The sequence below is a fragment of the Astatotilapia calliptera genome, chromosome 6 (genome assembly GCF_964374335.1).
Source record: "Astatotilapia calliptera chromosome 6, fAstCal68.1, whole genome shotgun sequence".
Lineage (NCBI taxonomy): Eukaryota > Metazoa > Chordata > Actinopteri > Cichliformes > Cichlidae > Astatotilapia > Astatotilapia calliptera.
The window spans coordinates 3,232,298-3,258,673 of NC_137427.1; the positions used below are offsets into that span (position 1 = coordinate 3,232,298).

Genomic DNA, 26,376 nt, shown 5'->3' on the forward strand with positions numbered 1-26,376 from the left:
GGTGCGTTTCTGGGCATGGAGTGAGGGGGCAGGAGCTGGTGGGGTCCCCTCTGGAGCCTCATAGTTTTTCACCACAGTGTGTTAGTGAAGATGGAGGCGAAGGGATACGTGCCAGATTAATTTCATCACATAATGGAGGCACCATTTTCCCACTTTTAACCCTTTAGATGGATTCTACTTCCTGACTTTTTGGATAGTGTATTTTTCAGATTTATAAATAAGAGAAGAAAGCGAAGAGTGTTTTTCCTTTGTTGGGTAGAGAGAGGGAGAAAGAAAGGAGCCATGGTTGAGCCGAAAGGATAGATTTTCATTCATGAAGAACCGGGATTTTGTTCCGAAAGTCTTGGAGTGTGTGGACGCAGAAGATCGTATCAACAGGTGAGTGTTTTATACAAGTACTAACATTTGTGCGTAGATTAAAGCTGTAGAAAAGTGAGTATTTCAGGCAGACCTGCCCTCACAAACCTTTAGATTTTTCTTTGCGATACAAGAAGAGCTAGTATTACTGAGAATATGCTTTTTAAAAGCAGGAATGAGAAATCGCGTTTGTGAATTTATTTGCAGGCTGCTGAAAATGAAGTGATTGTGGGTTTAGTATCGAGCCGTGGCGACATTGTTAAAGCTGTTTCGTCTATTGCTGGACTTGTTTTCTTGTTTATATGATTTTTTATTTTATTTTGGACCCCCTCCCCTGCTGCTGGTGAAATGTGTCCGTCTGAGTGGACATTCCTCCAGATTTCAAAATTATTTCAGAATTTCAAGCATTAGCTACCAAAAAAACTGGATCGGCGTTTGGATTCTCTCCATCTCTCCTCCGCCTCTCCTTTTCCTTTTTTTTCTATTTGATCTACTAATCAAGGTGCAGGTACAGGTGGCCTGTCTGAGCGAGAGAACATACAGGGAGAGTCAGAAGCTGCATGTGTGCATTTGTCTGCATGTGTCTGCATCTTTGGCGTGCGCACTCGTGCGCGTTGAAGACTGTCCAGCGGTCATTTCCCGGTGCCCTGGGGGTCACTTTATACAGCCGTGAATGGCCGACTGTAGCAGAAGTCTCATGGGAAGCAGGAATCAGCTGAAAGAATCTCAGAATCAACACTTCATCCTCGCTTTAGTCTGTTTGGCTCTCGCTGCAGCGCACGCCAAATACGCACAGGTGCGCGCACGCAACCTGCCTCCCCCCGTCTTTTTCTCCTCAGTGTCTACCCTTTATTGTTATTTCACTAATAATCAAATGCAGTGTCACGTGAAGGACTAGAACTGTCATATTTGACGTGACCAAATCTATGTAATACAACAGCATCTCCTCTATCCTGTCCAATAGGGGCGTGCCTCGCTTTACAGTCGAAAATGTTTATTTTCTGTAGCTACGCACGAATCTGCTCAATGAATGAACACATGAACAACAGAGGTCACGATTATTTCACTGCCACGAGACTGTGGTGGGTGGGTGAAGATTTGTGATATTTTTGGTTAATTCTTGTCATAAACAAAATGCACAAAATTCACAATGGTGACATTACCAGACTCTGATCTCAGGTTCAGATTTTGTTGACATTAATAATCTGGATAATTTCCATTTAAGATGAACATAGTGTCGCTAATAGTGTCATAGTGACATAGTGTCAACCAGCATTTAAAAGTGAGTTATGGAAGCAGACTCTCCACTGCTAGTGGTTCTTTTCTTTTCTTTTTTTTTGGGGGGGGGTCCCAAATAGAAACAAACCACGAATAATTCTTTAAACATCTCTAGTTATTCAGTAACATGACTGAACTGAATTGTTTTTACTACAGTGAACATGGAGAGATACTTTAACCGCCTTAAATAACGCACAGGTTTAGCCTAAGTGACCTGGAATACGTCACATTAGACCGTCAAGTGTCCCGGATGGGGCCAGTCTCCAACATCACCACTCCAGGAACAGCACAGCAGAACGTTTTTTCCTAGACTTCGCTGCAGTCGTCACACTTTACGGAGCCACGCAGTGTTCTGCATTTGACCCTCTGTGGGCTGCTTCTGGCCCTCACACCTCTGTGTGTTTAGTTTGTAACCATTGCTTATAACCAAGTTATTAGATGTTTCATTCTTCTCATCCACATTTATGTCCAAAGTCAACAAAGCTGTCCCCGCATAAAGCTCTGTGTCTGCTAAAGTTTAGTGAGTGGGTGGGGAGCAAATCATTGGTGTGCATATACAACTTTTCCTGTCACTGACTTCATAAACAGATGTTTATTTGTTTTTGAATGACAATCAGGGACCGGTCGAACCTGTTCAGGGTCTGGGAGTTGTTCTTTCTGAGGTTGCGCTGTTGGAAGCTACTACTTTCTCAACGTTTCAGTTTGCAACGCCCCAAACTACAGAAGGAAGGCACACACACACCCACAAACACACACACTAGCTGTTGCTGTCTACACCCAGCAAAAGGAATCAGCGGCTTTATTATTTTTTTATTTTTACGCGGCACCGAGGCCGAGACTGGAGTTACCCCAGCGCACAGGAACCTCAGCACCAGGCCGCCGAGCTCTGCGTGTGTGTCAGTGTGTTTTAGCGCAGCGTGTCGGTGGTCTAACAAAGGCAGGCTGAGCTGGGGCCGTGATTTCCTTCTCCCCGCGGCCATGCGCGGAGCTCGGATCTTCGTGGAAGAATGCGCCGCCTTCTCCCGGCGTTAGCTCAGCCTCGGCTCCATGTAAGTCCCCCAGCCTGGCTTCGTTTCAGCGATCGGGCCTTTGTTATTTATCACGACACTGGCTCGCACAGACAGGGAGCGATCGTGGCTGAAACGGAGGGATTATAGCGGAGAATTTCAGCCCGTTCGCTGCGCTTTTGGCCTCTGCTTGCCTTTATTTGGGCTAACAGCCTCCTCCTGTTTTACCTCCACGGCGCTGCTGCTTCTCACTGTTTTCTTGTCGTTTCATCTGTGCTTCTCCCCTCCAGGGCCAACAGTAACAACATGCTCCTGGCCTCTGCCGTGGTGGTGTGGGAATGGCTGAACGAACACGGCCGGTGGCGGCCCTACAGCCCCGCCGTCTCCCACCAGATAGAGGCGGCCATCCGGAGCAGCGACCCCCGCGGAGGGAGCGTGGTGCTCGGCCAGGTGGACAGCCGGCTCTCGCCCTACATCATAGATCTCCAGTCCATGCACCAGTTCAGACAGGACACAGGTAAGCTGGGACGATGGGGCAAATGGTGCACGCTGCAGAGCTGTCATGTCGGGGTTTATTTGCAGGTTCGGGGACATAAACTTGCTGCACTGAAGCAGAGTAACAGTCCTGTTATGGCCAGGGGTGCTTACAGGATTTCTATTATTGGGGGACCCGTAATGAGGAAGGGGGGGTCCAGTGGAGATCAGCGTCAAATGAAGTGTCGAGAACAGCAGCATGATTGTGAATTTACAGCTTCGGTGTAGTTTCGTTTTACACCTCTTTATTTTTGTAATGCGCTGCGTGGACAGACTAAGGTCAAGTGTACTATTTATGAATATATAAAAATGGAATAGTACTTATATTTTACTTTTTACTACAAGCCTCATTCGCCCAACCACACAAGCACATACACACGCAGCTCGTCTCAGGCCTGTTTCAGACTTCTGCTGTGAATCTTTGTACGTAAGTTGGTGACGTCGTTGTCGGTATTTTTCCTAGTGTGTTGTGCGTTAGTTACCTTGTGTCCAGGTGGCTGGGTGCCCGTTCTTTGTTTCATTTTTACAGTCAAACGTATTTGTCCTTCTACTTTTTCCACTTCTTTGTGCATTGCTTCACATCCAGTTTGCGAAGATACATTTGAAAGCCACAGCGATAAAGTAGCTGGAAATGCACAGGAGGACTGTCGACAGGCCAGCGTTTCACTTCTCAGGTGGTGGTTTGTGGACAATAAACTAGTGACACTTGCAGGTGTTCTCTGTCTTGTACAGGGTTGCTTCAGCATGCAGGCTGTAGTAGCCAGAGACTGAACCCTTGTCATTCTCTCTCATGCCTGAGCCACATCCACCACAGTACTGTGGTACATCAATTTGGAGACTTTTAGGAGAAAACTTTGAAAAGAACTCCGCTATTGCTTTGTCCCTGTTTCATCGTATTTAGTTCCTTCGCATCCAGCGCTGAATCAAAAAGCCTGAGTTTTTCTCTGAGTAGTGACACCTGTCGTTCAGAACAAGACTGCAGCGAGCACGGAGTCCCTAAAATGTACATCACTCAGACCCAAGTGGGCCCTAGCAGGCTCACAGATGTGGAAACTGCTGACACATCTGTAATACAGATGTTCCACACTCCCAGTTTTCTGGTTTCATGTTTATTTTAAAGTCTCTGTTTTCCTGTTTCTCTCACTTACATAACTTTCAAACATTGTTCGTGTAATTGGCGTACACATGTTCGTCTAATGTCACAGAGTTAATACAGTCTAGACACACAAATATAATTTCTGTAGAAGGAACCTGGCAACACACCCACCAATTCGAGGGGTGTCTAAGGGTTTCCTGCAAAGACACCTCTTGCCCAACCTCAGGAATTCTGTTAGTGCACAGTGTACTTCTTTAGCATCTGGATTTTGGCCTCTACTAATCATGGTTAAAGCTTTTTCCTTAAGTCACTGTTTACCCCTAAACACATCACTGTATAAGCTTAGACAGAGGTATAAGACAGTGGTGTCAAACATGTAGCCCAGGGTCCAGGAAAGGCTTACCAGTGGCTCTATTACAGCTCTCAGGGTAGCTCTAAAAGTCTCAGCAAAGTCATTAATAACTTAATTTTTAATGTCTTAAATTTGCTGTTCCTGGTGTGATGGTGGCAGCCTACTAATCAGGGGTGTTTGGAAAATTAGAAGTATTTTTAGAGCTTGACAAGTTGTTTGACTCATAAAGAATAAGTATTATTTAGTTCCAAGAACTCAACATGTGAAGACTATAATGCACCTGTAATATAATTCATAAAAATATACATCCGTTTGCTCAGCGTATGACGACTGGGACCATTCTTATATACCCTGAGACGTCTCCAAAGGCAGTGTTATCCAGGAAAATCCTGCTAGAGAATGCAGTCAATCTGGGATTCTGCTGGACAATCCTCCAGATGTTTGCACCACATTTATTTGGGTCAACAGGGCTGAAATATGCGATGTGAGGAAATCGAAAGACACCATCTGTGATCTCTCATAGGATCTGACTTCACGTTTAAAAGGCTGGCTGAAGGCTCGAGATCCAGCCCTCTGCAAACTTTAATCCAGCCCAGAACATTTGAGAATGCAGAGTTTGTTAGAGAACAGTTCAGTCACACAGTCTGGGTTTCAGCAATAAGAACCACCAGTTTGGTGAATGGCTTGAGTTTGTTTGGTTTTTCCTGATGTTTGTGGGCTGCGTTTGAGATGTTTCAGACGTTCTCTTATCTGACAACAGAAACAGAAAAACGTACATGAGACCAGTTTCACTGTGAATTTTGTTGCATTGAACAACAACAACAACAAACTTTATTTATATAGCACATTTAAAAACCAGTGGTGTACCAAAGTGCTTAACATGCAAGAGGGTAAGATGAAGTAACAGGGAAGGATGAGGGCTATGGCAAGGTACCAAAACGTGCTAGCAGGTTGAATGGCATTAAAACACACGAAGGGAAAAGAATTGCATATAAAAGCATAAAAGAAGGCTAAGTGTAGAGGATCAAACAGTCAAAAAATTAAAAATGAATTAAAAGCCGAAGATAAGAATAAGCGTTAAGCTAACTATCAAGCAAGCATTAACTGGTAGAAAAGGTGAGGCTAAATAAGTGGGTTTTTAACCGCGATTTGAAGGATTGAATGGAATCAGACTCACGTATAGCGATGGGGAGGTTATTCCATAAATCGGGTGCAGACAAGGCAAACGCGCGGTCACCTCTAGTCTTCAGCCGAGATCTTGGCAGTACCAGGAGTGACTGGGAAGATGATCTTAATGCTCTAGTAGGGGGGTATGATCTAAGTAGCTCAATGAGGTAGCTTGGTGCTATATTGTTAATAATTCAGAAGGTGAGCAGCAGGATTTTGAATCGGATGCAGTACTTAACGGGAAGCCAACGCAGATCAGCAAGGACACGGGTGATAGAGACACGCCGTCCACTACCAGTAAGGAGACGAGCAGCTGCATTCTGAACAATTTGGAGTCTATGGAAGAGAGTAGAGTTAAGACCGAAGTAAAGTGAGTTGCAATAATCCAACCTGGATGTCACAAAGGCGTGGATAAGCTTTCCAAGGTCCCGATGTGGAACATAAGGTCTGGCCTTGCTAATAAGACGCAATTGATGGAAACAAGATTTAACAACAGAAGACGCTTGTTTATCGAACTTAAAAGAGCAATGAATATTCAAACAGAGAGTAGGAGAGAGTCAGACGGATATAAACAGCAAACAGAAAGCCAAGTGAGCTAAACTGCACTGAAGCACATGAAGGGACAGGAGATGGGAGACCACGGAAGTGGTAGTTTGAGTATTTGCACGTATATTTAGAGTGTTTTTAACACCTCCTGACGCCCTAGCAGAGCTGTTAATACAGTTTAATTCAGAAACAACGTGTTAAACACCAAAGTCACAAAAACAGTCAAACTACAACAAACTGAACGTCAATGCAGTTTCATCACAGTTCATGACCTAGCCACGACCGCTAATCTACTGATGCAGCTTCCTGAGCGTAAATTTTACATGTACTTTTTGACTTGTACTGATTCATTTCAGTGTTGATGGACTAAATGATTCGGTCACTTACACCAGAAACTGCAGGTGTTTGTTTCGTGTTTATTACATGACATCATCATTAAAAATAAATGGTTAGGTTCGGAAAAGGGTCACGGTTAAGTTTTTTTTGAGTGGAGAAAATTCAAAGTGGCTTGCAAAAGCAGCAGGCGGTCTAGTTTTTGGTACTAAGGGGCTTTATATTACCACAGCTTTGATTTGATACTTTCAAGTTTTAAAAAGAAAACTCAAAACATTGTAGAAATGCATTTTTAGCAAACAGAAAGCTCTTTAAAACAGTAAGATAAGAAAGCGCCCAAAACATAACATGAAATCTTTGAAAAATAACAAATAAAAAAGAAGGCCAACAAGTTTTTGTCTTTAAATATTTCTGTGATACAGAACAAATGTTAGTGTGTGTGTGTGTGTGTGTGTGTGTGTGTGTGTGTGTGTGTGTGTGTGTGTGTGTGTGTGTGTGTGTGTGTGTGTGTGTGTGTGTGTGTGTGTGTGTGCTTGAGATCCAGCAGTATGATGTTTTGGAGCAGCTGTGAATGACCATCACAGCTCTGAGTTCACTGCATACTTAAACCCTTATCCACTGACACTAAACACACACACATGCACACACACTTTCCCAGCAGCTGCATCCTCCTCCAACGGAGAAAAGAAACAGAGGGACCTCGACTTTGTGGACAGAATGGAGAATTTCAAGGCTTAATGAGCAGAGTTCACTCCAGCCGTCCTCCTCTGTTGCTCCCTCTGCTCTTCCATTTCTGCTGCCCGAGTGTTTAGTTTCATCGATAGGCAAAAAAAAAAAAAAAAATCCCAGGGGTCTTTCTGTCCGACGTGGGAGAGAGAGAAGTGTATGAGTGTGTTTTCGGTGCAGAAGGAGTGAGATAATTGGGCAGTGCGTATTCTTTCGTTCTTTCTCTCACGCTCACATCGTTTTTCCAGAGATCTTGGATTTTCCCAAACAGATGCGAGCACGCTCATTGTGGTTTTGACATGCACGGAAGGGAGAAAGCGTTTAGAGAAGTAGAAGCTGAGGCGCAGGTTCTGATAAGTCTGAGGTTATAATGTACATAAAGAACACTCAAAAAAATAACTTTTTGAATGAACATAAAAAAATCATGGAAAGAATTCCCACATAATTAAATTGCTTTATTTTAGCATTATGCAATTCTGTTATTCCAACTTAATGTGCTTGAGTTGGACTAACTTGATTAATTAATGATGAATCAACTGTTTTACTACAGTTGAGTCCAACTTAATTTAATTGAGTTGATCCAACCCATGTAAATTACGTTAGTGCGACAAAAATGCTTAATTGTAATAGAAAGCCATGTGGAAATCGTTTCTATGATTTTTTAATGAGTTATGTTTTTTTGGAGTGTTCAACAAAGTCTAGAGTCTGGTTAACATAAAATGTTAATGGATTTATAATAACTTCCACTCCATCCATCCTCTTATCTTTACCATCTTTTGTAAATGTAACAACCACCCAATTTCATTTTTATAATTCCCACTTAGTTTTCAGTTCTACGTTTGTTAAACCCCAGAATGCTCTTATGTTTTTCATCTCAGATATTTTGCTTTCTCCTTAAATCTGGTGGCCTTATGGGACAGAGATGTAAAAAGCAGGCACACACTCTAAAAACTATTGTTTAAGCTCAACAAAAAAAATTAACGCAACAGTTTCCATTACTCTTTTTGAGTTATGATAACTTATGTTGAAATTAGATTGAACCAACAAACTATATTGAGTTACGGGAATTAAATTATCCTCCATAATCAAAGGTGATTTTAATTACCATTTACGTAATATTTGGTAGCTTAAAAACATATTTTTAAGTTGTTTACTCATAAAAATTATGTTCCTCCAATTACTTTTTCCACATTATTTGAAATGATTTTTAAGTGTTATGTAATTAATTACAGCAATTACAAAAACAATTTTTTAAAGTTCATTATTTAAAATATTAAGTTGCTAATTTTCATCATTATTATCATCATTTTAGCTTTCTCTTATTTATTTTTATTGTAATAGCTTTTAAGAAAGGAATTCATTCAACATTTTTTTTTATCAGATAACTTTTTTTATTTTTTAACAGTAGGCATTTCAACACTTTGTATTTAAAAAGTGAAAATAAACCAGAAATTTAGATTTATACCATCACAGCCAAGTTATAGAATATGCCTTTATGTATTTAACACCACAGAAACAAATGTGTTCAATTGGTAAAAAATCTACTTAGAAAACATTTTGTTGCAGTAATACTTCCATGCAAGTGTTCAGTAAATGTTAACTTTCAATGCCTACCAAACTTTACAAGATCTTGCATCTTTCTATTACACAATGCAGCAAACACCTTTAAGATCAATGTTACACATACAGGATTCAAAACAGCTAACAATTTGAAACAGAGTCAACATCTTTAACATAATGATGGTTCCATCAAGGTCAAGGAACAGCTTCTGAACAACTTCAAAAGTATATTTCAGATCCTTGCATTAGCTCAGATTGAGAGCATATATTATGCCCATGAGCAAAACACAGCACCTTGGGAAATTCTGGCCCTCCATGATTTTTGTTTCCTCCACCACAATGGTTGCAGTCTTATGGTTAGATCCAGGGGTGTACTGGTCACTGATGATGGCAGTTTTCATCACCTGCCTTAAGTTCTTCGGTGTCCTTGTAAAGCAAATTTAAAAAAAAATAGGTTAGTAAATTATAGATTAGACTTTTATACTTACTGAATCTTAATGAATTCAGATGATCAATGGAACACATACACAATGCTGAATTACTTACACCAAACTCCATGAAAAGGTCCTCGTCCTTCTCTCCAAGGAAAGTGATAAGGCAGCAGATGGCTTCAATTGTATTGTGCTATTTAAGAAAAAATAAAGTATGAGTATAAAATACATGGGTGACTGCCAACAAAGTGCATTTCAAAGCTACCCAAAGTCTAAATAGTTGTCCTACCTCAAGAAGCATGTCCTTGATCTGCCTGATTCTCACTCCCTTAGCTCCTCCCCTTGAGAAAATGACATCCATCAGTTTTGGGGTGCAATTGTCAAGTGTAGCCATTCAAGGCTTACAGTGGTTATTCTCTTGAACTCCTCCTTTATCTGTAGACCACACAAACAGAAGAATTAAACCTTGCAGACTATTAGCTATACTGCATTAATGAATGCTCTAATACATTATTTAAAGAGGATAGATGTGATCTAAGGCTACCCCAAGTTTTGAGGGAACAAAAACAATCTTGGTGAAGACAAGGGAGACTTCCCCACCATAACCGTGGTGTAATCTCTAATGTTTTAGCAACCCTGTTTTTGCAGAGGTTTCGAATTTACACATTGTTCACTCCCAGCCCATTTTGTAAAAAATGTGTCCCAACTTAACAAAGCACTAATGACCCTAGATTATCACACTATACTAACTGCTTACATAAAGTCTTAATATTAAGTAGATTCACATAGCCTATGCCAGAATAATGCTATTGGAATGACATTAACAATATTTCACACAATCTGATTTTTTTTTTAAAAAACAAAAAAAACAAAACAAAGATAGCTACAGCTCTTAAGATCAGGAACAGTACTTACTTTAAGCTGTATCACAATACTAACCAAAATCATTTACAATGTAATATTACGTATAGGTCATGCAAGTTTTATAAAGACATAAAATAGGTGAGCCAGACAGAAAAAATAAGCCTCTAGGTTATCCCTCTGACAAAACTATTCACAGTTTAAAGGCTTCTAATTTTGGTAAAAAGAAAAACAAAATCAGCCTAAGATTGAAATTAGATTGCACTGTGTAGCAAAACTTTAACCACGCTTTTCCTAGCCACAGTTGCACTCTCTAGCTGAAGACTTTTGTCAAATGAAACTTTCTAAGTCTTATCCTCTGCTGTGCTAAAGTTTAGAATGGCTAGCATTAGCTACATGTGGTAGTGCAAAGTATTTCCTTATCTGTATGAGCATCACATCATACACAAATCCACTACAGGTGACTAGCACAAATGCTTTGCTTTGGTAGAACTGTTATTTGTAAATGAAATGTTACTTACCTTGAAATGTCTTTTACAAAAGCTTGCACCATGCAACCCAACATGTGTGAATTTGCCCGGGCTAGTTAAGTCGGTAGGGGAGGGAATTTGAAATCAGAAGTTACAGTGGAAAAAAAATAAGTTATCTATTCAATTTCTTTAAGTAATTACAACTTGAATTTTATTTTGAACCCACTAACATTGGGATTTAATTTCAAATTACATATAAAATTAATTTAATGTAATTACCAACATTATTAATTCAACACAACCCAAAAAAATAAAGTTTGCAACTTAGAAGGTCTATCTTAATCAATAAATTAGAATTTTTATGTTGCAGCCATGGATTTAATCAAGTGGTGGTAAAAGGCCTGATGAATCACTTTTTAGAGTGCAGAGCAACAGATACGATACTGATGAAGTATGAAATAGAGGAGTTGGGGTGGAGGTGGGCTGCAAAGTGGCTTGCAGATAGATGAGGACCTGTAGGGAGAACTGTTCATGTACCACAGGGAAGTGACCTGAATGCAGACTCTCAGAAGCTGAGCTGTTGCCTTTAAATACTTTAAATGCTTCCCCCTGTGTGAGATTTGCCAGTTAGATCAGTAGAAGGTAGCTGAGTCATCACCTGATGTGACTGGCTTGGAGACTGGCTGGTGCAAAAGCACATCACATTTCAGATGGCACAAAGGCGAATTCACACAGGTTTGTTTTGAAGTTGTTCCCTGTGCTTTGTGCACAAAACTGTTCCATATATTTATTTTTCAAAGTGTGGAAATATAAACCGTCCTAATGGAAGATGAGGTCCTCAGCACCTTTGAGCTGCCAGGTCCTCCTGCAGACCACCTCCTGCATGCAGATGGAGACTTCCTTTGGAGAGCGGCGCGTACATTTGACCCCGCTGGGAAGAATACATGCACTACAGGTCTGTCTTTACAGTCACGTATGAAAGGATCTCCCTCCCAGTGCAAGCTCTCCCAGCACTGTCAGATGTGGTTGGAGCAGAGCGTGTTTCCTGTTCACCTCAGGTCTCGCAGCGGGATCGTCGCTCCGCAGACGCTCGCTGCGCTGTCACCACTGATAGCACGCCGTTTAGCTGACATTCAGGGAAAAGCCTTCATGTTCCTGTGCTGCCCTGCTTCCCTGGGAGCTTCACTGCTAACAGTGATGTGGTATTTCTGCTCTGCACTTCTTAGACATGAAGGTTGTCATTGTGGTGGCGGTGGTCTCGTTTCTGTGGGTGCGCTCTTCCTTTGGACCGTGGAGGCTTTTCAGTTCGTCCTTGCTTGCGATCCAGCTCCTTTTCTTTAACTTTAATTAACTTCTCTGATGGATCATCTCGAATCACTTCATCACTTGTAGTTTTTGGAAAAGGGAGCGTAATTATTCTTATATGCAAAAATGTGACGTTATGACTAGGGCTGCCACAAACGATTATTTTGATAGTCGACTAGTCACCGATTATTTATGCGATTAGTCGACTAATCAGATCATCATCCACTGGACGTAAAACTACAGCTTATTGCACCAGCAGCATCTGCTCTTATATAACTATCATTAGCTTACAGCTTTAAGCTTTTAAGGTGCTAACTAAAAATAAAGACAAGATGATAGTTTATTCAATTTTAATGAAATTTGCAGATTGTTTCGGTGAAGTTTAATAAACTCCTTGCTATCTAAAATATAACAGGACAACGGAGTATATTCTCCAGCATCTCACACTTCTGATGATCAGCTGTCTGCTTGACGTTTATTCAGCTGTGTAAAAACTATAACTTTAATCTCAGACAAACCGATTTACTCAGGAACAAATAAAATACAAAAAAAAAAAAAAAAGCCAAACAACAACATTTTTAATTTATCTAAGTGACTCATATATATTTAACCTGAGTAGCGAAAGACGGCGGTGGGTTTGAAAACAATTTGCCGGGAGTCCGGTGTTCTCACCGCGCTAGTGACCTAGCCCCCGGCTAGCTATCGAGCTAGTGGGTAACAGACGTCTCTGAAAACGTCGGAGCGCTTTTGAAAATATGTGGTGTCCTGATAAACTGAGCCGATATTTGAGGTTTACACAGCTACATTCTCGGCTGAAAATATGTTAAACGTTTATTTTGTGACCCAGAAAGAATAATAAGAGTAATATTAAAACTAACTAGCTGCCGCCATTGTTGGAAACTGAGCTGGGCCGCTATGAATTCTGGGACACAGCTGCTGCTGCTTCTTCTTCTTCTTCTTCTTCTTCTTCGGGGTTTAACGGCAGCTGGCATCCTTGTACATGCAGTGCTGCCATCTTCTGTTTCAGTCCGTTATTACACTCTTAAATCCTGCTACTTATTCCTGCGTCTTTTGTGATCTTACAAAGCTTCAAACGACGCGTCGACTATTAAATCAGTCGTCGACGATTTTGATAGTCGACGTAATCGTGACTAGTCGACAAATCGTGGCAGCCTTAGTTATGACCTTGATGAGCTATTTGGGACGAGACTTAAATGAGCCTCCTTTGAACACATGTATGCTTTCAGTCATTTGTGTGAGTACAACACGATTTCCTGTAAACACAAAGATTTTAATCTGACAGTATCTTAACTTCCTGTTCCTGTCCTGCTTGAAGTTCTTTTTATGTGAAATTGGTACAGAAGGGATTTTTTTTACATGTTAAATAATAATAATGATATGTATATTGTTGTTAGTCCCCGTAGGGAAATTACTCCTCTGCATTTAACCCATTCACCCAGTGAAGCAGTGGCAAGCCACCAATGCAGCACCCGGGGAGCAGTGTGTAGGGACGGTACCTTGCTCAGGGGTGTCTCAGGGTAGCCGTTCAGTGAAGTCGAACCCCCAACCTTCCGATCATGGGGCAACCACCCTACCTGCTGAGCTATCCCTGCCCTATATTTATATTAGAACCAAAAATCCTCTATTTGCCTTCATACTTCTGTCCTGCTTTTCATGAAGATTTACAGTCAATCAGCAGCAGCTCTGGTATGAAAACAGTGAAGATTTTGGACTTCTCTTCTTTTGAGTTTGCGAGGAGACAAACCCATGCAAATATTTTGAGAGAAATAAATGCAGAGCCGCTACAGCCAGCTGCCTCTCCAGAGAGTCTCTCATTCTTTGGGCAGATTCTGGCTTCACAAACTTGGACTGCAGCTGGAAACTGTAACAGTTTATGCTCACCACTTTCATCCTCTAGTGTTCTTTTCACTTGTCGCACACGTTGGTTTGCACACTTATATAAATTGTGTTGATGTCACAGCATGTGTGAGCAGTGACCAACAGGCTGAACATAGCTGCAGCATATGTGCACTACAGTAGCATGTGAAGCAGAACAAGACTGTGGGACGAGAGGCTGAGTGGAGAGGCAGCTGGATGATGCTGGACGACCTGGTGACCCTGCTGTTAGGAGAAAGAAACAAGATGAAGATGGCCAGGGCTAGTTTCACAATATGGACAAAGTGATTGCCATCCAGTAAATTGGTTGGCCAATCGTCTTTTACGCTTGTGTGTAAACATTTTTTAAAAATTAGTCACTAATTAGTGTTCATGTGGTTTAGGAGAGGCCTGACTTAGCAGAAAATCTTTGTACCCAGCACATTTGAGCTGCTCTGACTGCATAACCGAGATGAGGGTGTGGTTGTTGAAATAAAGTAAACACGTTTTTATGAGATGTTTTCAACAGAGTGACGTAAATGTCCTTATTTTACTGGGCTTTAAAAGAGCGGCTCGTCATCGCTTTCTTTGTGCGGCTTCTGTTTTTTTCAGACTTCGAGGGCATCTTGTGTTTTTTTGTTGCCCCTGCAGCTTGTTGCTGCTCTCGCTCCAGCTGGTCCTGCTGAAGGAGGCACATTCCCAGACCCCCACAAAGCCCCGGGGCGTTAGGGTCACAGTAGAAGGCGGGTCGGGGGTGGATTCCCCAGAGACGGAGGGTTGGGGGTAGATTGGTGGTGACAACAAAGAGCGGAGGAAGGGGGGAGAGGGAGTGGCAGCAAACATCAACACTGACTCTGTCTGCACGCACAACAAACCAGTTGGCAGGAAATAAACAATGGGTTTGCACGCACTGGTGAAACCTCCATGCAAGAGACGAGATGTTTGTTTAAAGGGTCTTGTTGTTTGATATGTTTGGGTTTTATCTATCAAGCCCACAGTCTGCAGACGTGTCACACTGCTCTGCTTCTAATGTTCAGGCTACTACGCTTCAGTGTTTCTGAAAATCTGCAGCAGAAGGATTACCAAAGACTAAATGTCTCGTTTGACATTTTTAAGCCTTGTAAAGGTAGTGGAACAAGCTCTGAACACAGTATTTTGGTATCAGCTTTCTAAGGTAAAAGCTTCTTAACCATCTCAGATTTTCTTAAAAATTCAAAACCAACACCAAGGATCGGGCGAAGAGTTAGCACCGCCTCTTCATATTCACTTTTTACCTTATTCCCAAATGGAAACTGGGTCTCTTCCTTTGTCTCAAACTCTCCGCTTTATGTTCTGCTTCCTCTGGTTCACCTGATCTGTCTCTCTTCTCGACCTCTTGCCCTCTTTGTATGCTTTTCTCTCTCACACTCTCTGAAGCTGAAAATTGAATCTGAACCCAACACTCGAGGGACGGGACTCTTTCAAGGTGAGACAAAGACACGAAGAGAGGGAGAGAGAGAAGAGGACAAAGTGGGTGGGTGTGGAAAAAAAAGAGTGGAGAGCTCAGCTGAAAGTTAAACAGTGATGAGGAATATTAGTGGAATAAGAAACGATGGAGAGCGCCGAAAAATCATGATATTGTCAGGAGATGAAAAAGTGACTTCTTTAAATCACATGCCTGGACGTGTCGTCTCTCTTTGGTATGATAGTAAATATCTTTAAGAGAATGAACATTATCGCTGTAAATGTACTGTTATCTAAAGAGATAACAGTTGGAGTTTCCATTCAGGCCCACAGATGAAGAAAGTTCCAAATACAAAGGTTATCAAATCAATAAATCTACCCAGAATCTAGATATGAGCCGGCGTCATACGCGTATCACAAACAGCCCACTGACAGGACTGCAGAGTGGCTAAATTTACAAAGGAAGATAAAACTATCAAGTGAAAGAAGTGTGAAGAGGTTAAATACGGAGCCCCGCAAGGGACATTGGAGAAAAAAAATTAAAGATGAACTTTTGCGAGATCTTGCAAAATAGGCCGAATCCTTCCGAGGCCGCCAGCTCAATGCTGACCAGGTGGTCGAGGAACGATGTGCCCAGAGTGCGGTGTTCCCTCTGGCTCTAGTGGGCCTCGACCTCCCGGTCATCTTCGAGCAGGTGGGTAACAGACGTCTCTGAAGACTTTTGCAAATATGTCTTGATAAACCGAGCAGATATTTGAAGTTTACACTTTCTGTAACCCAGAAAGAGTAATATTAAAACTAACTAGCTGCAGCCAATGTTGGAAACTGGAATTGGCTGGGCCGCGCTATGAATTCTTGGATAGGTTGGGCCACAAAGGATACACCCGGCCCATCCATCAAATTCGGGGAAATGAAGGATGCATTTGAAGCAGCCTTCAAATTGAGACAGCCTTCGTCGCCTGGCTGTGAAGTCATCGGCCTTCAGATGCACCCTGTGAAGGATGCGGCCTATTTTGCGAGATCTCTCAAAACCTTTGTGAGATCTCGCAGAAGTCCCTCACAGGGCTCCGTAGTTAAACACATAAATCAGGCTGAAAACAAGACCGCTGCTGCAGACAAAAAGCACTTTATGAACCTGTGTGAATTTTAAATGCTCTGCTCAGTAAACGTGAAAAAGAGCTAAAGAGCTGAAAAAATTCCGACTGTGTCAGGCAACAGGACATCGGCATCATTTTTTAATTGCTTGCAGCCAATAAGATAATAGCAGAAATCAAGCAGCTTCCAGGAATCCCGATTTCTTACTGATGCTATTCAGGAGAAACAGGCAGACTTTTTATTATCTCTTAAAACCGCAGGAAATCAAACACAGGTGAAACTGATGAGGGTGGACAGACAATCACAAAGGAGGGAAGGAAACAAAAGCAGAAAGTGAAAACACATGTGACACGTGAGAAACGTAACCTTCAAAGTAAAACACAAACACAGCAATGTGACAGGAGTGCCCTGAGTCAGTGTTAAAACCATTTTTGTTTACCCCGTCCCGTCAGTGCATTAGCATATGTTTGCAAAGGCTGTTGCATAAAAATGTCTGACTTGAAACTGCTGTTCCAGTTGTGCAACACCGCCGCGTTTAAAGCTCACTAATCCTCGAGAAGCAGACCGAAGAAAGCCGAGTTAGTGTCCTGCAGAGTGTCAGCTTGTTTTCTGTGCAGAAGGAAGTCCAGGGAAAGTGAGATGAAGAAGCTGGAAGGGTCAGAGCTCAGCTTTTCTCTCTCAGTTGTTGTTGTGAAACTCTGCGTGTCGAGTTACTGTTACTGGGAGGCCTCCGGGGGGGCATCACTCACCGCCTGTGCACACACATATAGGAAAGCATGTGAAGGCATCAGTAAATATTTATGTCCCTGCTGCTTCTCGGGGAGTTTTTTAGCCTTAAAGTGTGAGTTCACCCCTAAATTTGAATTCTCCTCTGTCCTGTAGTGCTGTGAATTTCCCCCCCGAAAAAACAACGTCGCTGTCCAGAAACCGTGAATCTCGTTGCATGTAGGAACTGTTTTCTTTCTACTGAACTACACCCAGCAGACAGAGGTATCCGTCTGACCATGACGAGAGGCTGAAGATTAAGATAAGATAAGATAACCTTTATTAGTCCCACACGTGGGAAATTTGTTTTGTCACAGCAGGAAGTGGACAGTGCAAAAGTTATGACGCAAAAATTAGAATACAATAAGAATAAATACAGTACACAGCTGTACAGAATAGAATAAAATAAAATACTATATACAGTAGAATAAAATAGAATAAAAGTATACAATAAGATAAAAATAGAATACGAATGCTATATACAACTGAGTAAAAATACAACGATGACAGAAAGGATTATTGCACTTAGTGTTATTGCACATGTGTGGATGTGTGTGTTTGTTCAGTTAAAGTCTTTGTTGTGGAGTCTGACAGCAGTGGGGAGGAAAGACCTGCGAAATCTCTCCGTCCCACACCGTGGGTGCCGCAGTCTCCCACTGAAGGAGCTGCTCAGTGCTGTCACAGTCTGCTGCATGGGGTGGCAGATGTTGTCCAACAGGGATGACAGCTTAGCCGCCGTTCTCCTGTCACTCACCACCTCCACTGGGTCCAGAGGGCATCCTAGAACAGAGCTGGCCCTTCGGATCACCCTGTTCAGTCTCTTCCTGTCCCCAGCAGAGATGCTGCCGCCCCAGCAGACCACACCATAAAAGATAGCAGAAGCCACCACAGAGTCATAGAAGGTCTTCAGGAGTGGGCCCTCCACCCCAAACGACCTGAGTCTCCGCAGCAGGTACAGCCTGCTCTGCCCTTTCCTGTAGAGGGCGTCTGAGTTATGAGTCCAGTCCAGTCTGTTGTTCAGATGAACACCAAGGTACCTGTAGCTGTCCACAGCCTCAATGTCCATACCCTGGATGTTCAGTGGTTGCAGTGGAGAATGCTTGTGCCTGCGGAAGTCTACCACCAGTTCCTTGGTTTTACTGGTGTTGATCTGGAGGTAGTTCAGCTGGCACCAGTCCACAAAGTCTTGGGTCAGACCTCTGTACTCCTTGTCGTCCCCATCAGTGATGAGGCCGACTATTGCAGAGTCATCAGAGAACTTCTGCAGGAAGCACTGGGTGGAATTGTGGGAGAAGTCTGTAAAGAGCTGTACTGTTGGTAGCTGCACGCTTCTTTTGTTTGGCGCATGTAGACGGAAAGAAAACAGGGGTCCAGTTCAGTGAGAACCAAATCTCAGTGCGACATAAAGGATTATTATGAAGTGTGAATAATGCAAACTCAAGCGAGTCCAAGAATAAAAATAAGAAGCAGGGAATGAACATAATGGGGTCTACTTTAATGTTCAGGAGCTCGTTTTATTTATTCAGCCTAGGTAGTCGCCCTAATCTCAGTGTTAAGATTACAAAAGCTGGCGCAAGTTTGCAGTTTGGCTGGAAAAAGAGAACGCAAAGAAGGATGAAAGAAGAAAAAGTGACAGCAGAGGAAGAGACGGCATCAGACAGCAGGAGGGTGAGAAATCAGGACGAAGTAATGAACAAAACAAGAAACAAGAACAGAAAGTGTGAAAGTGATGACAAAAGTCGAGACGAAATAAAGCGCATGAAGCAGGTTTGTCTTATCCTCTCAACCGCTTCCTCTTTGTGTCTCGTTTCGGTTTTATTGCTGTGAGAATGTGCCACAATCCGGTCTCGGTGCAACCTTTCCAAGTGTGTCAATTTGAATTTTTCCATCCCTGTCTTCATAAAGACTCCGGAGGTGTTCATCAGTCTCGCCAGCCCTGAGCCCCGCTCGAGGGCGCTCGGGGGGCCATTTGAGGATGATGAATGGAGAAGTGGAGCTACGAGGTCGAGGAATATTTTTCGAGAAGTTGTTAAAATTGCAGTAGTTTCGGCTCATTTGCTTCTGGCCGGGTTCAGGTTGGGTTCAAACTGGGACACGTCACATTTGAAAGATGGGGAAGAAATCTTCGTCGTCCTTTTAACGGGTGGAGGAAAGTTAAAAAGGATGATGTCACAATGTTTCTGTGCACATCTGATTTAAGAGGGTCTGGGGGAGCAGGGGGAGCCCAGGATGATACTGGATGTGCATCGCGCTGTATGCTAGATGCTTGCTAAGCTCTGCTGAGGAGTCCTTATTTAGATTTAGTCCAAGCAAAATGTGCCAGACTTTAAGAACTAAGAATAACGAGCACATAGTCTTTACACCGCTGCCAGCGAATGTGATTTCATCCATTCTGGTTTATCTGGCTTTCATAGAATTAGAAATATGTACATTTGAACACAGAATAAAACCTTCCCACATGTAACGTACTGCATTATTTCAACCCTCGAGTGACTGAGCTGTTTTACGGACTAAAATAAGGTTTAGATTTTATATGGGAAAACTTTTAGTTAATGTTTCTGTATGTGGTTATCACACTGTTTCCTTTATCTATGACAGATACTCCAAAGGATGTTAAAAAAACATCTCATGTCTCACTTTATTTTCTCACACTTACCTGGGTCAAGCCAGTCAAGCGCATGCCTCTTTCCTCCTCTCCGGCTCCTCTGGAAGGACACCGAGGTGTTCACAAGCCAGTCGAGAGGTGCGATCTCTCCAGCGTGTCCTCGGTCCGCCCTGTGGTCATGTCCTAGTTGGACATTCCTGAAATACCTCTTCTGGGAGGCATGCTGGTCTCCCAATTCAGTTTGGTCCTGGGTTGATGGGCTAGCCAATGTATGATTCAAAGAACTCCTATGATGATGAGAACAAGGAGTGAGGAAAGCTCAGCTGAACCGGGGATACCGTGCAGCCAGGCCTGGGGGATGGGCTCATTCAAGGGGCACTTGGCGGCCGACCGTAATCCACAGTGTACGAACGAGCCACGTGTGTTTGTCCAATCTTAGCTGCTTAAACTGGCTGTATTTATTGTAAACGATAAAAAAAAATCCAGTTTAGAAAGTTATTTGTTACTTTCAAGAGTCTGTTTCAAACTAAATCTGAACATCTGGTTTGCAGATGTGGATATTTTAAATATTTTGTCCAAAAACACTTGAAATGATGCCTTTTGAAGCAGCAAACCTCACTCCTCTCAGTCTGTTTGAGTTCAGTGAAGAAAATCACAAAATAATCATTGGAAGTGTAAATTTACAATATAATCAAAGCCTACAGAACAGAAAACATACATATATTTCACACTACTTGTTTCACCAATGACCCAACCCGACTGCCTTTGGGTTTTCATGATTTCAAGTCACAGCAGCATCTAAGGATTTTAATTACTGGTAAACTGTTGCTGTATAGACAGCAGTGAAAAATGCCCGCTGTGGTTTCAGTGACCCAGTGTGATGTATTTAAATTCTGTCAGTGACCCAGGGCCTGTCAGCTTTCTGTCATTTATAAAGCTGATAAGGAAGGACGCCTGTGTCTCCAGGGTTTTCTGTGACTCGCAAGGTGTTTGAAATGTCACGACTTCCTCCAGCTGACTGGTTCGGCTTCAGGCTCAGTTGGTAGCGTGAAAGCCTTGTAGCTGCAAACAGCAGAGATCTTTAGGTTGCTGGTTTGAGTTCGGCTTCAATGATGTTGGTTTTTCACACACAGCGCTGAAGCATTTGGGCTGAAAGACAAACCCCGAGTCTAAGGATGGTAACTGGTGACAGAAGAAGAGTCAGTGTTGTTTACAGTTGTAGTTTATGTTTATGGCAGCGGGTCACAGTCACGGGGTTTTAATTAATGCTGTCATATTTATTATTTAACCCAATTATTCATCTTCTTGAAATGTGCACTTTTATTATGCAGTAAATGAAACTAAGAAACATTTTAAGATGCTAGTGAGTGTTTTGACTGTAACAGTCATTTACATCAGAAGACGGGTTTAAATGTGTGGACAGGCAGTTTGTCTCCTTCGATAGCTCAGTTGGTAGAGCGGAGGACTGTAGGTGGAAACAGCAGAGATCCTTAGGTCGCTGGTTCAAATCCGGCTCGAAGGAAGCTGTTTTATTTTCACATACACTGCCAAAAGGTAATCATTTTGGGTGCTCGTGTTCGATGAACTGATTGTTCTGAAGGTAGCAGAACGACTTCCAAACAGTTTGTAAACAAAGAACCAAAAACAGTTAAAATCCTTCCACAGCTTCACCTACAGAAACTCGGTGAGTTTGACTTATTTTACACAGATCTCGTCTTCGCTCAGGCTCCACTAAATCGTGAATGAGTTTACAGGGGCAAAAATCACAGAGCTGTAATGTGATGTGGTGCGCTTGATTTGTAATACAAGACAAACTGAGAGCTTAAGAGCAAAAATAAATGCAAAAAAGGTTTCTATTTATAATCCTTAGTCCTGAATACACATAAAAATCTATTTTACTGCTCAAAACCCCGTAAAAAGTAGAATTTAGGATCACTTGGATGTTTTCTGGAAACACAATAAATACAGATCACTAAGGAAATGTACGCGTTCAGAGTTTTCCTGCACAGAGGAATTTGGGACCAAAGAAAAATCACGTACGCTGTAATAATCATGTAGGTAAAGAGTGACTCGTGGAGTCTGTGAGACAGGGTCAAGCTTTCTAAGCAGATTATTAAAGTGTGGCTGATACGAGAAGTGTGAAGAGGAAGTGTCGGCTCATCCCAGACTTTCTCGCATGGACGAGAAGTGAGAGCGGCATAAAGCATGACCCGACCCTAACATGTGTGTGCCTGCTGGTCAGTCTGCAATGATGTGTGTGTGTGTGTGTGTGTGTGTGTGTGTGTGTGTGTGTGTGTGTGTGTGTGCGTGTGCGTGTTTGAATGCAGGGAGGGGTCAGTGGTAAAGACAGAGAGGGAGAACAATAAAGACCAGATGGCCAGTTTCTTTCTCCACCTGCTTCAGGCCTCTTTGTGCTCCCTGAGCTCTGTAATATTCACACGTTTTCCTTATTTACTTTTGCTGTTGGGTCTGCACCACACACACGCACACACACACGCGCACACACACACGCACACACACACGCACGCACGCACGCACGCACACACACACACACGCACACACACACAAACACACGCACACACACACAAACACACGCACACGCACACACAAACACACGCACACACACGCACACACAAACACACGCACGCACGCACGCACACACACACGCACACGCACACACACACACGCACGCACACACAAACACACGCACGCACGCACACACACACACGCACACACACACGCGCACGCACACACACACACACACACAAGCACGCACGCACACACACACAAACACACGCACGCACACACACACACACGCGCACACACACACACACACGCACGCACACACAAACACACGCACGCACACACACACACACGCACACACACGCGCACGCACACACACACACACACACAAGCACGCACGCACGCACACACAAACACACGCACGCACACACACACACGCGCACACACACACACACACACACACGCAGTATGCATTCTCTTGGCTCCATTTAACAACTCATTATGTTGCAGTTTTCTTTTTCTTCGAAGCAGAAATCCAGGAATCGGCTACACCCAAAACACGCTTCGCTTGATTTCAAACGTGAGCGACAAGCGAAAGCAGCCGAGCGCCGCGTGCTGATCCGACTCTGACAGATGGATGATTTGGGAGAGGTGTGGTACTATAAGAGCGAGGAGAGGGACTGCGGCTATGAAGCTTTCCCCATACGACACACGGACAGACACACACATGCTCGTTCCTACAGCTGTAACTGCTTTAATCAGACCCTTTTATGGAGGACACCCAGCATACCTACAGTAAACACACGAGTACACAAACACCCACGCCCAGTTTCTCCTGACTGACTGAGAAAACCAGTATGAAGGGAGGGCCTGAAATTCATATTTGAGAAACAGGGAGAATTCCTCCCTCACATGCATCCCACGGGGGGATTTTCCAGCCTGCTGTGTTATTGGGGTTAACGTGGGCAAGATGACTGCTGGAGGTTTTAAGCAGCTGACTAGTAACCTGCACATTGTTGGTTTGAATCCCTGTCTAGATGTTTGGGTCTCTTTGATTACTGTTTCCTCCACAAACGGAATGATGTGCAGGTGAAGGCCACAGATAATTGCTCTCTCCTTTCTCCCGACTACACTTTTCTCTAGTTTTCTGGTTTGTAAGTGTGCTTGGCACTACTGGTAGCATGAGACGGTGCCTGCAGGTCATTCACAGGTCATCGGCAGTGACCTCCCAGACCTCAGAGGGGTAACGTAACAGGAATGGCCAGCGGCTATAGCGCCTTCCGAGCAGATTCCTCGTCAGCTGATGTAGATTTACATTTTTAGCCGGAGGTCCACGTCTGCCTTGTACTTCTCTGCTGTCTGTATTTGCTGAAACAGGAGACAAAGCTCGCTGAGACAGCACGTCAGGTGTTGTCCAGGTCAGATGTCAGTCCACCTGTCCAGCTGTTTGGTTAAATTTACTGCATTATAAGTGCTCAGTTTGCAGGAGCTGCTGAAAGCACTGACTCCTCTGTACAGGCTCTGTAGGGAGGAGACAGTCTGTGTGTTTTGTTTATGAAGTTGCAGATATAAAATGTTGTGCCAGCTCTAAAATTCTGGCCTTACAACAATCCCCATTCTCTCCACTCACGTTACCTTTCTTTATTGAATATCCAATATTCTAATTTTCTCATGTAAAATATGCTAAACACAACCTCTATGAATGGAGCTGATTAGCTTCACATTTATGCAACCTAACTTGAAGCCATAGCTGGCGACCTGCCTCGATTATGTCAGAGTTTTGGAAAGGCTTTGCCAGAAGAACTGGGTTGGACTGGTTCTTCTGGATCAGTCATGTCATGGCTGATATCCAGTCAGTTTAGTCATGTACTGCACAATTATTTTATATGTTACGCCCTGATTAAGAGACTGGCCAGGCTGATGTTTCCACAGATACTAGCTTACTGTTATTTGTGTATGTGACAGCCTGTAAACAAGTCCATAAGGTTCCAGCTGAGCGTTTTCACTGTCGCCATCGTGGTGTTTTGAAACTGGAAGTGTGGAGTGGATCTGACTGAGAGGCTGAAGAACAGCTCATTGGCTAACGACTTCCGGTTAACAAGCGTTGTCCTCCTTTGTGACTCGTAAAAAGGCCAAAATTAACTTAATTAAAAACAAAAAAAGACTGGAAAGTGCTAACTGAGCTCAGAGCTGAGGGCCTTTTTTCCACTGAAAAACATTATGGTTTCCTGCTGGCCATTAAATATAAAGTGCTTAATTTTTCCGATCTGGAAGCTACATCCATCTTTTGTAATGCGACTAAAGTCTAACCTTAGTGGTTCGCTGGCCACCGACTGGATGTTGATGAGTTATGGAACTGGTTTGTTTTTAGTTGTCATGCAGCTGTCGAAGTAAAATAAGTCCTGGAAAGTTCAGATGTTCTCAAGCTTAGTGAATATTTACAAAGCTATTAACTGTTTTTGCGCATCCAAGGCAACCTTGACTTACCAGGTGGATGTTCGCATCAGTTGGATTGAACAACTGGTCTTTAACGTGCCAGCTTCCCAGTAACAATAACAGTAATAATGGATTGCATTTATTTAGTGCTTTTCTAGACACTCAGAGCACTTTAAAATTGCACTATTCATTCACTCTCACATTCACACACTGGTGGAGGCAAACCACAGTTGTAGCTAGGGCTGCCACAAATGATTATTTTGATAGTCGACTAGTCACCGATTATTTTTGCGATTAGTCGACTAATCAGATCATCATCCATTGGACGTAAAACATACAGCTTATTGCACCAGCAGCATCTGCTCTTATATAACTATAATTAGCTTACAGCTTTAAGTGTTTAAGGTAAGTGCTAACTAAAAATAAAGACAAGATGATAGTTTATTAAATTTTAATGAAATTTGCAGATTGTTTCGATGAAGTTTTATAAACTCCTTGTGTCTGTGAAGGTTCTCAGTCATCCAGGTCATCGTAGTCAAAGGAGCTTGCAAAGAAAAGCGTCTGGACTTCTTTAAGTTGCTTGAAGAAGTTTCACCTCTCATCCAAGAAGCTTCTTCTCCGTGCTATCTTACGGAGCCCCGCAGGGGACATGGGAGAAAAAAAATTAAGACGGACTTTTGCGAGATCTCGCAAAACAAACTCGGGATCTTGCAAAACTTTTGCGAGATCTCTCAAAAGTTGAATTCCAACAATGGCGGCAGCTACTTAGTTGTAATATTACTCTTTCTGGGTCACAAAATACACTTTTAAGATATTTTGAGGCGTGAATGTAGCTGTGTAAACGTCAGATACCTGCTCGGTTTACAAGACATCACATATTTGCAAAAGTGCTCCGACGTTTTCAGAGATCTGACACCCACTAGCTCGAAGCTAACGGGAGGTCGAGACCTACTACAGCCGGGAGGAACACCGCTTTCCCGGCACATCGTGCCTCGACCTCCCGGTCGGCTTCGAGCTGGCGGCCTCCGAAGAATGCGGCTAAAACTTTTGCGAGATCCCGAGTTTGTTTTGCGAGATCTCACAAAAGTTTTTGCGAGATCTCGCAAAAGTCTGTCGTAATTTTTTTTTTCTCCCATGTCCCCTGCGGGGCTCCGTACTATCTAAACTCCTTGCTATCTAAAATATAACGGGACACCGGAGTATATTCTCGAGCATCTCATACTTCTGATAATCAGCTGTCTGCTTGACGTTTATTCAGCTGTGTAAAAACTAAAACTTTAATCTCAGACAAACCGATTCACTCAGGAACAAATATGCACAACGTTTTGACCGTAAGAAGTAGCTACACAAATGATTTGATGCTGTCTGTATTTGGAACCTTATTAAAAGAAAATTCATAACAATGTGTCCCGAGACTGTAACATGTGCTGTAGGTTTTAACTTGGCTGTTGCTAGTTTACTGTTAGCTGTTGGTACACAGTTCTTCTTTTAAACCTTTTTAAGTAATAATCGCTGTAAATGCGTAATTAAGATTATGTTTTCTATGAACAACATTGGATATGAAGATGCTCCCAGATCGGACGAGACTCGGACGTCAGGAAACATTAGGGC

At 42.8% G+C, this 26,376-nt stretch overlaps 1 protein-coding gene, 2 long non-coding RNA genes and 1 other non-coding gene across 5 annotated transcripts in view; 2 read left to right on the top strand and 2 right to left on the bottom strand.

Annotated features, from left to right (window-relative positions):
• Window positions 1-177: 177 nt before the first annotated feature.
• Window positions 178-26,376, top strand: part of LOC113023568 (E3 ubiquitin-protein ligase DTX4-like) — a 43,624-nt gene continuing 17,425 nt past the window's right edge. The window contains exons 1-2 of one of the 2 annotated variants that reach the window (XM_026169684.2): window positions 178-378; window positions 2,933-3,159. In XM_026169684.2, the coding sequence (XP_026025469.1) occupies window positions 314-378; window positions 2,933-3,159 (292 nt within the window). In that variant the 5' untranslated portion in view covers window positions 178-313. Of the gene's footprint in view, window positions 379-2,349; window positions 2,685-2,932; window positions 3,160-26,376 lie in introns of those variants that run through there. The other variant, XM_026169685.2, reaches the window with a different exon arrangement.
• On the bottom strand, window positions 9,243-9,816 carry LOC145429357 (uncharacterized). The gene is made up of 3 exons (XR_013909585.1): window positions 9,677-9,816; window positions 9,503-9,580; window positions 9,243-9,382 (listed from the first exon to the last, which is right to left on the bottom strand). It is a non-coding gene; the product is annotated as an uncharacterized LOC145429357 (long non-coding RNA).
• LOC145429358 (uncharacterized) lies at window positions 16,652-19,995 on the bottom strand. Its single transcript, XR_013909586.1, has 2 exons — window positions 19,858-19,995; window positions 16,652-17,188 (listed from the first exon to the last, which is right to left on the bottom strand). It is a non-coding gene; the product is annotated as an uncharacterized LOC145429358 (long non-coding RNA).
• On the top strand, window positions 21,241-21,328 carry trnay-gua (transfer RNA tyrosine (anticodon GUA)). Its single transcript is given in 2 exon segments — window positions 21,241-21,277; window positions 21,293-21,328. It is a non-coding gene; the product is annotated as a tRNA-Tyr (tRNA).